Source organism: Bombus fervidus, chromosome 7 (genome assembly GCF_041682495.2).
Source record: "Bombus fervidus isolate BK054 chromosome 7, iyBomFerv1, whole genome shotgun sequence".
NCBI lineage: Eukaryota > Metazoa > Arthropoda > Insecta > Hymenoptera > Apidae > Bombus > Bombus fervidus.
The window spans coordinates 4,404,869-4,419,764 of NC_091523.1; the positions used below are offsets into that span (position 1 = coordinate 4,404,869).

Below are 14,896 nucleotides of genomic sequence, written 5' to 3' on the forward strand. Positions count from 1 at the left end.
CTCATTTGAATACTTAGATTGGAAGGGTCGCCAAGGGGGTTGGCGGTTCGCCGGAAAAGGGGGTGGATGGTGGTAGACGGAGGTAGGTGAAGCCGGGCGCAACCTGGGGCCGCTTAATCGCGTTTTCCGTGAAATTTATGAGATCTGAACCGATAAGGTGGGAAATAAGAGCGAGCTCCGGAGAAAGAAGGGAAAAGATTGGAGAAAAAAGAGGAGGAAGGAGAGAAAAGAGGTTGGGGCAGGTGGAGGATCGTGGCAAGAGTATAACGGCCTGCTTTAATACGTGGAATGTCTGTGATTTTGAAGTAGATAAGGGGAAGCCTGGCACAAGCACGGGGATGCTTTCGACTGTTTTTCGCAGATACGTACCGCGGATACGAGATTTCGCAGATGGGTTATTGATGTAAGTGTTATTGGGCACGAAGTTACACGGAGCTTCCGGAAGCCCTCAAATGAAACCGGGAATTGCAGTTTCCCGCCGCTTTTAGTTTCTCCTTTTGCTCTTGGATCCTCGAGGTCTGATTGGATCCTGCGAGCTGGGAAGATATCGTGTGGGTAACGAAGCATCGTATTCAAGGTGGGCCGATGCAGTTGGATAGCTTCTTTATCTTTTTGCGATTATGGGTGGGTATTTCGAAAAAATGTGATTCGGGCGATGGTCTTTGTTGAATCGTTGAACATATTTTCTTAAACCTTGCATTTTGGCTCGAGATTTTGTCACGATTTCGAGAAGTTTGGATTTTTCTCTGGGAAACAGCATGGTACTTGTTTTTCTTAACTTTGAAGATTTCATCGTGGGAATATTTAATTTGATAAATACTTTTACCGTAAAAACAATCGATAAAGTTATATTGGTATGCTATTAAATTTAAAGATCTATCAACCAAATAATCACCGAAATCGTTTCTACCCGCACGAGGCTAGGGCGATTATAGTTAATCGTCATTCAGCACTGGTCGCTTTTTATTTCTTTATTACGGCCGTTTAATCTTCACGGACAATGATAACACGTGGCAAAAAGGTAACAGTTTATCTACCCTTGGTGTTGTTTTTCCATCATCAGTCTACCACCATGGCAGAGAAGTGATATCGATAGATAGACTTGACCGGTTTTTTTGCCGTTTCCACCGGAAAAATCGAGAGGCTGCGCGGAGAAGCAGCTGATAAGAACGACTCATTGGTCTCAGGATAGACAGACCGCTGTCATTTGTCAGACCATCTTTCTTTGAAAGGAGGAACGTGGTTAGATCTTGCCTTCTCGAGCTTCTGATTCGATTGAGCCGACTCAACATATCAGCATTTCTACAATTTATTTTAGCCACTCTTCCGTGCTTTTGTCTAATCCGCGACAGTTGAGCGGAAGTGGTTGATGTCGATAATGATGGAACTTGCATTTTATCGATTTTGACTCATGCGCGCTTAGTATTTTAACTTTAACATGTAATGCATGGAATATTGACACAGATATCGGCACCAAGAATTCTGATTTAAATTATTTACATCCATCGTTAACTATTTTCACGGCTTTGACATAATTATTCAATCAGCTATAACAAAATATCTATAAACCCGAGGGAAGCACATTTTCAATATATTCTCGAAAATTAAATTAAGCTGAAATAGAATTGAAATTAAATTTCAATTAAATCATCTAAAATACAGATAGAACTTCGTTTATAATTGTCATTTGTCCAATATATTAAATTCATATCACAAGATGATCTATACTATCTGGTATTTCGAGCGTGTTCGATAAAAAAGAAACATTTACAGGAGATCGAATTGACGCGACAAGAGAAACCATTCACGTGTTCGTCATACCAGCCAGCTGAGCTGTTGTTGGCATTGAAAAATTCAGCTCTCGAAAATCTTTCCTGTGCACGTGCACATTCGCACGCTCGCGCCGAATTCCCTAGAACGTAGTTTTCCGGTGGATGGGGAAAAAGCCGTCGGGAAGAACGCATCGTTGGAAAATACACAGTCGAATCAAGATAAAGTGGATGTGAAGATGGCCAGACGGCACGACGGCGTTTGGATAAAAACGATATCTGTGTTCGTACGAAGTGTAATCCGCGTACGAGAATGATGCGAACTCGTCTGTCTGTGCGTGTAAAGCTTACGATTAAAAAAAGAAACGAGGTGGTATGATGTAAACGTTACAATGATGGATTTGTTGAGATGGAATCAAACGAAACATCAGGGTTCGATGATGGAATACGTCCCTTTCATATCAAAAGACAAGTTCTTCGTACGACAATTTTTTAACGTTGAAATTCTGTTCCTTCTGGATTCGGCTATCTCTCGCAAGCCTCAAGCAGCGTTAGACGAAGCAGTGTTAAATGTAACTGTACCAAATGTAACAGTGTGAATTGTAACTTTTCAGTATTTAGACAAATTTTGTATTCTATAGTTTGAGCAAATTAAATTGCGTTGTTATATTTTTACGAAATAATTTGTCAGTAATAATAATAGTGATACATAATGCAGAATAATACAAAAGAAGTAGTATTCACCGCTATTACGTATATTTCATTTTATTTTATATATATATAACTCTATTTATTTTTATTTTTGATGCGAATCGAACACTTCCTACGTAAAGCAAAGGTAAACACAATTCATATTTATTTTCGACCTTCATATAATAATTATTTTCCGCATTCGAGTGCGAATACATTCTTCTTAAACGATAAAAAATTGAAGTCGTGTGTTTACGTTCACGTCAATAGAGCATGTTACGTGCATCAGGATTTTTCTATAAATAACTTCATGAATATTCTATACACCGTAGCATGCATAAATAACATGTTTTCATTAATGTTTGCTACGTGAACAGACAATATTAAAAATTCGACCAGTATGATTATCTTTTTTTCAGTGTTCACGTTACGAACGATAAAACGTTTTAACTAACTTTTTTGTTACTTCCAATAACGTGAGAAACAACTGAATATATTTGCTTAAATTGGGTATATCAGCTTAAGACAATAAAATACGAACAAAGTAAGGAAGGAACCGAGGCATATAGTACGATTTCCACTCTACGGTTTCAAAATCTGAGAACCCAAATAAAGAAAAAGGGAAAGAAAAAAGGGACGAAAGTTAGGAAAAGTAAAAGGGTTCTCATTCGCACAGTCACCCACATCTGCACGTCGAATCTACACTTTAAAGCTTCGCAAGTTGCCGCGTGCAAGATGTTTCTCGCGAAACCACGGTGGAAGAAAAGCGAGAAAAGAAGCAGGGTCCTTGGCCAGGACACCGTGTATATGCAAATGCTGAACACGCGCTCGCTTCCACGGTAAACTTTCGTATCTCTGAGAGAGTCACGGAGCTATGCATGTGCATGTGCGCCTTATCTCGGATTTCGTTCGGACTTCCTACCGCGACGTTGGCGGAAACGTGAATACCGGGGAAACTAACGAAACAATCGGTCCTTTTTCTTCCTTTCGATCGCAAAATCGGATGCAAAAAGGGTCATACATTTCTGACGATTGCGAGATATATGCCAGCTCTAGCATTTTAAGCCGAATCGGAATCGGCTCGCGATCTGGTCACGATGAAATTCTGAAAACGAGAATATTCGATTACTTACTCACTTTTTGTCAATTAAAGATTTCTATTTGCGTGCACCGTCAGTCTACTTGCACCAATACTTAAGAATTTAAGTAGTAATTGAACTCTTCTCAAGGGAATAGTTTCATTGCATCTATAATATCAGATATTGAACAAATATCTAGCAACAAGATTTTAAAGTCTTTCAGTTAGTCATTAATTAACTTTACAAGCTAAGTTTCCAACACCGCCTAAGCTTCATTTGGTTTTGGTAAGCAATCCGGTTTAACTTGCACCTGAAGTTCAGATTATTTTAATTAGTTTCTATTACGTGTATACCTTCTTAATTTCAAATATTCATTAATTAATTTTGTTAGTATTCCTAGTAATAGTATAAAAGTTTGTTTATATGTTGAAAGGACGATTTCTATCTTATGAAATGAATTTCAAAGAAATTATTCGTATTTATTTTTCTTTAAAAAATTTAATCCGTTTTCTATGTATGGACCTGGACACTAGTTCACTCAATGTCGTCAACTTATTCGTTGTTACAATTATGTCTTGAAGAAAGACTGTCTATATTGGATAACAAAGAATATTTATTGACAGAACTGATCAATACATCGAAGTTAGATCTGCCAAATATTTAATTTTCATTTGAAGTTAAACGGATTGAGACGCTATGCGTACGTTCGGATGTGTCTTAAAATCGAATCTAAATCTCATTAAAATATATAGAGTCGATTTTGATATTAATCTTAATTAAGCTTAGTTAATTAAATATTAAACAATTAATAAAAAATTTGATCAAAAAATTTTTCTCATATTCCAGTAATTGTTCGTATTTAGCAAAGATCGACAACTGATTCGCGCCGCTCGAGGCAAAATTGAAATACAAGTCGATTATTAATAATGCAGAAAGAGAAAGAGCGAAAAAAAGAGAGGGAGAGGAAGATAGAAAGAAAGGGAGAGGGAGGGAGTGAGAGAGATAGAGACAAAGAGAAATAGACAGGTAGATAGATAGGTAGATAGAGAAAGAGAGAGAGAGAGAGAGAGAGAGAGAGAGAGAAACGGTGCCATAGGAAGTTGAATAACTAAAGTTGAAATAACAAGGTTGCCTGTCACACGGCGGACACCTTTACACGCGAAAATATTTCACACGCCCGATTGCCCATTGCTTCCGTAACAGCGATATTTTCAGGAGAATACATGTGCGTTGGCACGCACGCTTACGAGCGAGCACGATATAGTCGGCCCGTCTCGTCGCGAACCCCGCTCTCCTTCGAGCGGAAAATTGACATAAACTGTTGCTTCTGCTACTCCTACACGCTTCTCTCTGTTCAAAGCACCGCGCCGCGTCGTGCATGTCGTCGGTACTCGGTATAGACTTTCGTTGCAGCCGTTCCATGCGTTAGAACACACCGTCAGACGTATTCACAACGTGAGAACAGCTTTTCAGATTTACTGCCTTCTTTACACGCTTGACAAACGCTTGTCAAAACGTAAGAAAGCTCTGTAACGCCATGATAATAACTCATTGACAACGACCTGTTGGGACAAGTCGGAGAAGTTGTTGCGAAGAAGTTAATTAAAACAACTACATTCCTTTGAACTGGTAGCAACGTTTCAAAGATAATACGATACAGCCTTTGTAGAAATTTACCTTTGGATCTGAATTTTGGGAAATTGGCAGGCTTTAATTGTTAAATGTGATAACTTGTTCGTCGTAACGATGCCATGACAATTCGAGCTTAATTTTATTTTGTAATATGATTTGTAAGATATATGATTACACATATTGAAATAGTAAGATTTTTATATAAGAATAATGTGAATTTAACGCATACGATTTATTAAAGAAGAATGCTTATTATTATAGCGTGAATTAAGTAGACTTTAAATAATTGTTGCTTCGTTCTATTATTACTAACTGCGTGAGGTGTAATTATTTTTAGACACACATTATTCCTCCTGTAAGCGATAAGTTTAAGTTAAGTAGAACTAGACGTGGCAAGTCAGCGATTTCTTGCAGTAATATCAAAACAAAAACTTTTGGCACATCGTGGCACTTCCACTTCTTCCTAAATAAAGCTCAAATTTAGCGAAAGCTGATAAATTCATATTACAATTGGTTAATATGATAGTGTAGTCATGGAATGCATCAACGATTGTATTAACGAAAGAGTTACATAAAAAGTATCATATTCGTTTTGTAATAAGTAATCGACTAAAAATGATCAATCACATTTGTTTGATATAATAGAACAACCGATATAAATATAGATATTAATCGTCGAAGCGTATAAAAATTATTAGAAAAACACACCGAACGTGAATGAGTATATACGAGCTGGCTTCACAGATCCTCATTCTTTCTTTCGTCAGGTCGGGAATGCAAAAATTGTTTCACACCGCGCTATTGGTTTTATATCACACTGGATACGCACGAGAATATAGCTATTTGTTACAGCATGCAATATTTGCACAATTCCTTCTATCAACAGATCCCGTTTGGAAAAGCCTCGAATGCGACGCCGCGAAAAATAAAAATCTTTCTTTCTGCTACTTGTAACGCACGGTACATTGTGCTCCTGCACACTACTTGGTAATTCGCGCCCACGTCGTTGAAGGCGTCTTATGAATTGCATAAACAATTTGAGAACGTGCGCTATGTGTGGAAAATTTCGTCCAGAATATTCTATTTAGAGTAAATACTCACCAAATATAGAGATAAAACAATGTACGTAATTCCCAACGGTGATTTTTCATCTTCTTAAAATATCTAATATTAAGAATATCCCACACGCGAAAGTTTTCGTTTTTTAAATTAAAACGTTTTTAATATGAATTTTTTGCAGCCTTGTTTTGCAGCACTTAATTGTCTACTTCAAAATCTGGAATAACGTATATATATATAACGATAGAATAAAAAATAATGCATAAATATCAGACCGATCTTATTTTCTTAATAAAGAGAATAAAGGTAGCAATGACGTAATTGCACTCTGGTCAATAAGACTATGTCAGTATACCATTGGTAGTTTTCAACATTATATTATATAACCGTATCTATCTTATATTATGGTCCTATATATTTAACCTTATACACCATTTTAATAATCAATAAGTGATTTTGAAATTTGAGCAAAGAAGTTTTATATTCCAATGAAACAATTTAATTTCGAAACAGCCAGATGTAGCGAAATTACAGATCAGTCACTCAAATTAGGAAAGCTTTTGCCACAATTCTGACATTTCCTCTTATTTATAATTTGTTATAAATTTCGAACGCAGAAGAGGTAGAGTTTAAAAGCAAACTTAATTTGTTGTAATTATATTAAAATTCAGCACATTGCACAAAATGCCAAAATTAAAGATTTTACAAGCGGTGTTCGATGTACGCTATTACTTATATTTGTATGGTGATTTAATATTCCTTTCCACTTCACCTCTAATCCAGATATGACAATTAAATTGTGTCATCGGCCTCCAGCAATAATAACTCTCTTGAAATAACATCTCAACGAAAGAAACACAGGTTGAAGACATTCCCCAATTTTGCTACTCTCGAGAAGCATTCTCCAATCACCAGTTCCATCCACGATCGACGACAGAAGTGGATTTCCGCTGCGTTACGTAATTAATAATCTTCTAAAAGTCAGATAGCTAGTTCGAGAGCGATTTTTCTCTCGTGATACGTGCGATCGCCTCGCGTATGTATTAATTAAAATTCACAAAACCACTCGAGCCATATAATGAAGGAAACTCTCAAACTTTAATCAGCTAAGCACGTTTCGTGGAAGTCGACATGCTTAAAATATCACAGACATACGTGCACATTTAGGTGTATGTAAATGTTTGTATATTGGTCGTGAAAGCTATCATGTTTCTCGATCTTGTATATTTTTCATTTTCGTCCGCTCAAGGCTGCTCCAATTAACGGAAGGCGTTGGCTATTGGCGCGAAACGCGTCACGTTTCGGATCTTCGGAGCTCTTTACGATTTCTGACGGATCGTGGTCTCGAAGAAGCCACTCCTTTCGCTGAGCACCCTTCTTTCGGTCGCTTTGACCGCTCTCTTGGCGCTCGTTAATTCGAACGACAGCCGATACTCAGGCATCGTATTTTAATTATCCCCTGATAGAAGCTACGGCTCGTGTCGGACTACTTTCACCCGTAATTAATACTTCACGACCTCCCCTAAAGCTTTCTCTGCTAAGTATGACGAGATTCTTGCTTGAATCACACTTTCCTTCTCTTTTTATTCTTTATCTTTTTTCTAAACTGTAACGATCGCGCTCGTAATCTTCTATTTGACTTCGACTTCTTCGTTTTGCTTCTTCTTCTTTTCGTTTTTTAGATATTTTCACAAATTTGCTGATTGACATCTAACTGGTAAGTCAATTATTGGTTGTTGATGGAATCGCGTGAAAAGAGATTGCTTGGTTCGCAGTCGAAGGTGTAAGTTCTTTTTCTAGTGGTTATTATCGAAATTTAATCGAATGTACTCGAAGGTAAAATTCTATGAGTTAATAATTGTTGATCGTCACGTGGTTGTCATTCTAAAGATTAAATTAATAAGTGCCATAATTTATATTTCACGTAAAAGAGCGAAGATAGAATCATAAGTTTCTTCAATAATTAGAACCGTTCGCTTTATCAATTTTCTATTGCACCATAACAAATAGTTTCACGGTAACTAATCAAAGCGAAGATTTCTCTCACTCTTTCTCTCTCTCACTCTTTCTCTCTCTCACTCTTTTCTCTCTCGTGCGCTAATTATTAGCATATAACGCGTACTGCAAGTAGATTTAATTAGAAGCGCGTAAAAAGTACTTGAAGCTTCGTAGCTATATGATCACGCTTCATTCCGTTGATAATATTTGTTTATTGATTTCTGTTTGTCATATTATTCTGCGCAAAAATTGCAAATATATAAAAATAAAACATACCAGACACATTCTGCTATTGTCAAATGAGAACAATATTTTCTTGTTAACAACGAACGAAGAATACTTACCAACGTAAAACTACGCTCGTATTCTATAAAAATTCAAGAAAATTTCTATTCTTAATGAAGCCTGTTCTGCCGGAGCAGCCATTTAACCTCCGTTCGGCATGAATCTTTGATTTCTTCGAAGTTTGCAGTCGTTATGAACTGTGAAGAGGATGCTCCTGGCCGCGAGAAGCACATGCTACGTCGAGGATAGGGAAGTTGAAAATACAGTCTTAGACGAAGGTACACGCGTGCAGAGGTGCACGAGCGATGGCTCCTTTGGCCCGGTACATAGCGAAGTCGATGGCAGTGGCCCAAAGAGAATTTCCTAGTAGCGCAGGTCCTGCACGGTTGGCAAGCGGCAGTCACTTGGAGTTACCTTTAGAACTCACCTTTTCCTCCCCTCGTGTTTCTCCATTTTCTTTCCGTTCCATTTATTTGCTCGTGTATACGCGCATGTAAATCTAGGCTACACGAGAACCCGGAACGTGGCTTCTCCGCGTGGACGACCACGCTGTTCTGCATTTATTTTTATGGACGCCGTTGTAAACAAGCATCGTAACGCTTTGTGCTCCGGACAGGGAGCGGATTCTTACAGCAGAGCGTTGGAAGAATTCTGTAAGATCGTGGTTCTTGGTTTGTCTGTGAGTTGTATGGAATGTATAATACATGATTTAATTGTGTTAGTTTCAGTATTTTCTATTTTGTAATTTGTATAATACCGTTTTATCGTTCTCCAATCTTCTTTAGCTTTTAATTTAGCGTGGATGCCAATTTATTGATACGACTACCTACAGTATACGATTAAGAACTTTATATAGTTCGAGTTAAACCTAAGTTACAAAAGTTACAATTATATAGCTATATATGTATTTCATCGTTACTCAATCTCAAACCTAACTTGAAAAATCCGTATCATTAACTCGTTTAAACATTAACGTTCGACGTATCAAGAAAGGGAACACAAAGTTAGAGAAATGAGACGTGCATAGGACACGTGGAGTGTCTTCGAAACGTAAATCTTCGTTCAATGTCTTGACACAGCAAAAGGATTTGCTTCTGAAGGTTGGGACAGAGTTTAAGATAAGCGCGAAAGGTAGAGGAATACAGACGCTACTGTACAGTTCGTTAGAGAAATCACATTCGAACTCTCGAAACTAGTGTTCTCTCACTGTAGGAAATTCTTTGGAATGGCGGGTCTCTTCAGAGGTAACGATCTTTCTCATTTTTGCTAGCTCCGTCTGCCTCTTGCCCAGCCATTCGTATCTACGTTTCCGCCATCCTTTTCGTAGATCGATATTTCATGTTCCAGCGTGTAATTCGTAATAACGTTTGAACGGCGCGCTTAGATATTAAAGAATCGGTAAGTGTATCTCGCAAATCGGCTTTCTTGTTTATCGAGTATCTTCTGCAGGAATTCACAAGAAATTCTAAGCGAATCTTGATGTTTCTTTGAGAGGATTTATTGATTTTTATTGACTTCAAACAGCATTTATTGACTAAGATATTTTGGAATTTACCACGTATTAAATTTCAATGTATGAAAATCAGGTCAGATTTCAGAATGAATTTTTAAATAAATTTTAAGTCACTGTTTCCATTGTTTTAAAATTCCCCCCACAATCATTTTATACTTTTCAGAAAGGTCCTCCGCACAGCAACTTGCCGTTAATGTTTACTCTAATCTCTTTCTTTAAAGATTTCCTTTTAACTACTCTGTCGGAAATAAATGGAGGAAACATTTCTTCTTCTCTTTTCGAATTTGAAACCATTCCATGCCTTGAATAACGTCATTATCTTTCAACATCGAAACTCGTTTCGACCATGTAGCATCAGTTCGTATTTTTGTTCATTCTTTCTTCCATAGAACGTACTCCATGAAATAATGCTATTCAACGAAGAAGACGCGATCGAGAATTTCAGGATGGATCGCTGGTCCCGGTTGGACGAGACGGGTGTAGCTGAAAATCCTGGCGAGGATTCGATCAGTTCCTCGCGAGAAGAACGGTCTGTTACTTTTCAAGACTGGTTGCGAGTAGATGTACCGCGCGGCAGACTTGAAAAATTGCATTTTGTATTCAATAACTAGGCTGTCAGTCCGAGCGGCGGCCTCCTATAACTCGAAGCGCATCTACACATCCACGTAGACATTGCCTCTCTTTTCCGATCGATCGATCTCTCCTCTTTCTGTGCAATCCAACCTTCGTAGGAAATACTTGTCACTCGCGGTACCTTCGTCGAAAAGAAAGAAGTTTCTGCGATCATAGGCCTCCATTTCTTTCTTCGAGAACTAACATATACCGCTATGAACATTGATTGTGGCGCTTTTATATACCGACGAGTTTGGAGTTGTGTTGTTAGATGTACGAATTAATAGATTCGCGGCTGGCAATTTTATCTAAAACAGAAAGCTTCTTTTAATTAAATATTCAATGCTGCATCAACATTATGTTAACAGTCGTTTTATTTTGTTTCAGTTACAGTCGTTTCAGTTACCAGCGTACCGGATCCTGAGTTCATTGATGAAATAGGAAATATCACAGTTCCAGCAGGACGTACCGTAAAATTAGCCTGCAGTGTCAAGGACTTGGGGCCATACAAGGTAAATAAACGTATTCATTTGTACAAATGCTTCATTGCTACAGCGCGCCTTAAAACTTACTTTGCGAAATTTCCTTCTACTTGGAATATTTCGTACAAAGCAGGAGCCAATAAACGTGCGACGTCTAACAAATGTGCAGGGTGAAGTTTCTGGAGAGCGGTGGCACGTTCGCAATCGTAGCAAGGAAGATCCGCGTGTTTTGAGATGAGAAACGCGTTAGCCCGTCGGACGCGACGAGCGTCGCGATGTATGCTAAGTAAGTGGCAGCAGGCGCCTCGGAAGTTCTCCGTTAGCTCGACGCTGATTACGTGGCGTCGTTAGATCACGAGATCGAGCTGAAATCGTGCGGAGCTTTGATGAACGCGATTCATCAATGAAGGAGCTCGTTAAAATCGAAGCGCGCTCTACGTGAAACGTTGGGAAGCTTCGTGAACGAGCCGAGATATACGCGCGTATCCTGGTGGTAGGAAGAAGGTGTTCTTGAATAATTTTCTCATTCGGTGCACTTATATCCTGCGCGTGAATAAATTAATTGCTTTCCCAGCGGGCGTTTTTAGTCCGAATGTTTACGAATTTTTACACGATGAAAAATGATATTTAGGCAACGAGTTTCGCTAGAGATGTCGGTTGTCGTATATATCGAGAAATGATTGATATCTTGAATTAACTGTATCAAGGACAAGGAATGTTTTAATGACGCGATGCTACGTATTGAAGATTGTTCTCCAAAAATTCAAGAGCTTATAAGAAATTTAATTTTATCTTGGCGTTAAATTAACACATTGTAAAAATTAAACTTAAAATATAAACACATATACTATTAGGTAATGCATAAATCTCAACTCGATACTCATAAAGATCTCTTACATCGTACAACTCAACAAAGATTCGACTACCCGGCAACTTTTTATACGATTCGAAGGATATAATTAACTACCAAGAGCTGAATAAATTGAAAAAGGAAGTATATAGGTCCACTCGACACCAGTGTTATTCGCGAGTATGACTGTTAAGAAATGCCAAGACAGATGCTTAGAAACGAGTTGTTGAAAAGAAGGAAGAAACATACTCAAAGAACTGCAGTGGCTAGAAGGGGGCATAGAAGAGGAAACGGACGACGAAGTTCGTCGGCCACCTGAAATTTTCCATCCGCAGTAGGGAGGAAGATTGAATTGGCATCTTCTGGACTATCGCCAACTCGTACGTCGCGTAAGGGTCGTCGTGTCGTCGTCTTCTTGCCGTTTCTCGAATCTTAAATTCGGAATCCGTTCGATAGGATCTTTCGATGCGTTTAGGACGCGGTGACTTTTCTTTAGTACTACGCGAATCTTCGAAACTTTAATTTTACGTGCACGTTCAGAGCGAAGAAGTAGGATACGTGGAAATCGATTACTGAAACGAGGCAAATCGCTAATACTTCTTCTGGCTTATGGAATTGCAATTTGGAAAATTGAAAAATTCACGAAAATTAGTATATTATAAGATGGAATTTATTTCATGGAATATTTGATTACAATACCTTATATCGAAATTAATTAGTTGAAATTAGTTCGTCAATTCAAGAACTTGTGACGTTTTTCCGTGTTCTCCGTGTATTTGTTGGTCTTGAAGATGCGGTTATGAAAATATCCTCATCTTCAGTCACTAATGAGCAAGAGAAGTCAAACTTTGTGCATTTTAATTAAAGTTTGTCAGATCGTAAACCAACAACTCTTAAGTATAGAAAACATAATATTAAAAATAGAGAGGCTTCATTCTTTCTATAATTAAACCACGTGGATAGAAAAAGCAAATGTAAATTACTCGAAGGTAACGAATTAAATCAACGAATGTACCCATATCGATAATCTTTTTCCTCCAATAGTCAACTTTAATTATATCGTCTACTCTTAAAAATATGAGAGACATTTACCTAAATTTGACTCTTTTAGACACGTAAAATTACATTAGACTCGGGAAAATAATCTAAAGAGAAATCTACGAACAATAGAGTTTATGTCCTCCTTTAAGGGTGATTACACTTAATCCTTTTGATAGGATTCCGAGAACATCTAATAGCACTATAAAGACGGTGACGGTTTGTCAACGATCAGAGGGCGTGAAGTGATTCTATACCTCGTTATACAAGTTGCTTCTAGCGGGCAACCCTTCTTACGAGTCGTATAGCGACCCCTAGCGGCCCTTAGTATCCCGTGGAAAGGTCGCCTAGGGATCGACACCGCTAAACACCCGCTTAGATCGACCAAATCGTATTCTTTAACCTGGATGAATCTTTCCACTCCAATGTTCAGTCGGTTTACTATTCATTAAGTGGCGTAACGCAATTACATCGAAGAAAAAGGAATCAAATTTTGTTACAAAACTTTTGTCGTCGTCTTAAATAAAACACTTCATTTTCCAAACCGGATAATTTGAAATATAATGGTGAGACTCTATAGTGAAGAGACACCAGAAAAAGAATCTTAGCGGTGGTTCATTCATACAATGTTATCTGATTGGCCTTCGACGTTTCATAGAAAATCACCGCGGGAAGTGACATCGCTATACACGCACTTAAACCGGTCAGCTCGCACCCTCGAAGCGAGACCAACATTATTACCTTACGATCATCCGGCTCGCCACTCGTCGCATCCGGGATCGTCTCGACATCGTTGCCGACATGATTCGATATCGTGGTCACATTTATAGGTTTATTCGTCGTTAGATCGATTTTACAACTACACCGCCGTAAATTTTCGACATGTTATATGGTGAATAGGGAACAGGCTGCTATTTTCATGATTCGCAGTCCTCTAGTCTTTTTCCTTAACCTGGATCGTTTTATAAATCCTTGAATCGTCGTTAGTGTTATAACCGAATGGTGGAATATAATTCATGTTATATATTTTTCTTATTTCTAGTATGATGTTTCACTTTTCAAAAGACGTATTGTTAAAAAAATTTAATATTTGATCATTTTGCTCTTGACGACAAATTTTATTATACGAACCAGCAACGGCGCGAATAAGTTAACGCGCCTCGAGAAATATAAGCTGGATGCAAGAACAACTCAATTTCTTTTACGGTTCGATCGGGCTAGTTTGACATCACAAATGACGTCAATAATGCTTAGGATTTGCTGTAGAAATATTCGTAATATGTGAATCTGTGGCCGTTTATTCGTTTCCGCGGATGAGTTTGTGGTGAAAATCATAACTAAAAAGACATCTGTCAGTAGAATATATCTACATCGTACAAGAAAAGTACCACGAAAAAAAAAAGAACACGAGGTATTAAAATTCCTCAATCGCTGTTCCGCTGCGCCGTCAATATAGAGACAGTGAGAAGAATCGATTGCGGAGGAATTTCCCCTTATATTTATCGGCTTCTGTGGTGTAAGACATTCTTGTGAACGTAATTTGAAAATGTTTTTCTTCTTTCCTTCTTTTTCTTCTTTTCTCTAATTGGCTATGGTTAATTATACTAATTAGTTACATTTATGCTTATTCATCGTGGAAACGACAATTAAATGAAAGCTTGTTAACGAAAATCATCACGTGTTTCGGTCCCAAGTTAGATGGAATGATGGTGAATATTTTCAAAAACAAAATTCGTTAATCTCGATTTACAAATTCCTCAGAAATGTTATAATCAAAGGTATTAAAAGATCTTTACGCAAATATTCCCCTGCGTTAATAATTCTTGCGTAAAAATTTCCAAGAAACAAGTTCCGAGTACAACAGGAATTTTATTTTCGCGTTATGGATA

General features: G+C 37.9%; 2 protein-coding genes across 4 annotated transcripts in view; both read left to right on the forward strand.

Moving 5' to 3' along the window:
* LOC139988969 (damage-control phosphatase ARMT1) overlaps window positions 1-14,896 on the forward strand; it is a 300,302-nt gene that overhangs the window by 69,529 nt on the left and 215,877 nt on the right. The gene's annotated exons all lie outside the window — the stretch shown is intronic.
* The window catches only part of LOC139988968 (lachesin), a 260,206-nt gene that overhangs the window by 57,855 nt on the left and 187,455 nt on the right, over window positions 1-14,896 (forward strand). For all 3 annotated transcript variants that reach the window (XM_072006802.1, XM_072006803.1, XM_072006801.1), the window contains exon 2: window positions 11,025-11,149. In XM_072006802.1, coding sequence (XP_071862903.1) covers window positions 11,025-11,149 — 125 coding nt within the window. The remainder of the gene's footprint in view (window positions 1-11,024; window positions 11,150-14,896) is intronic.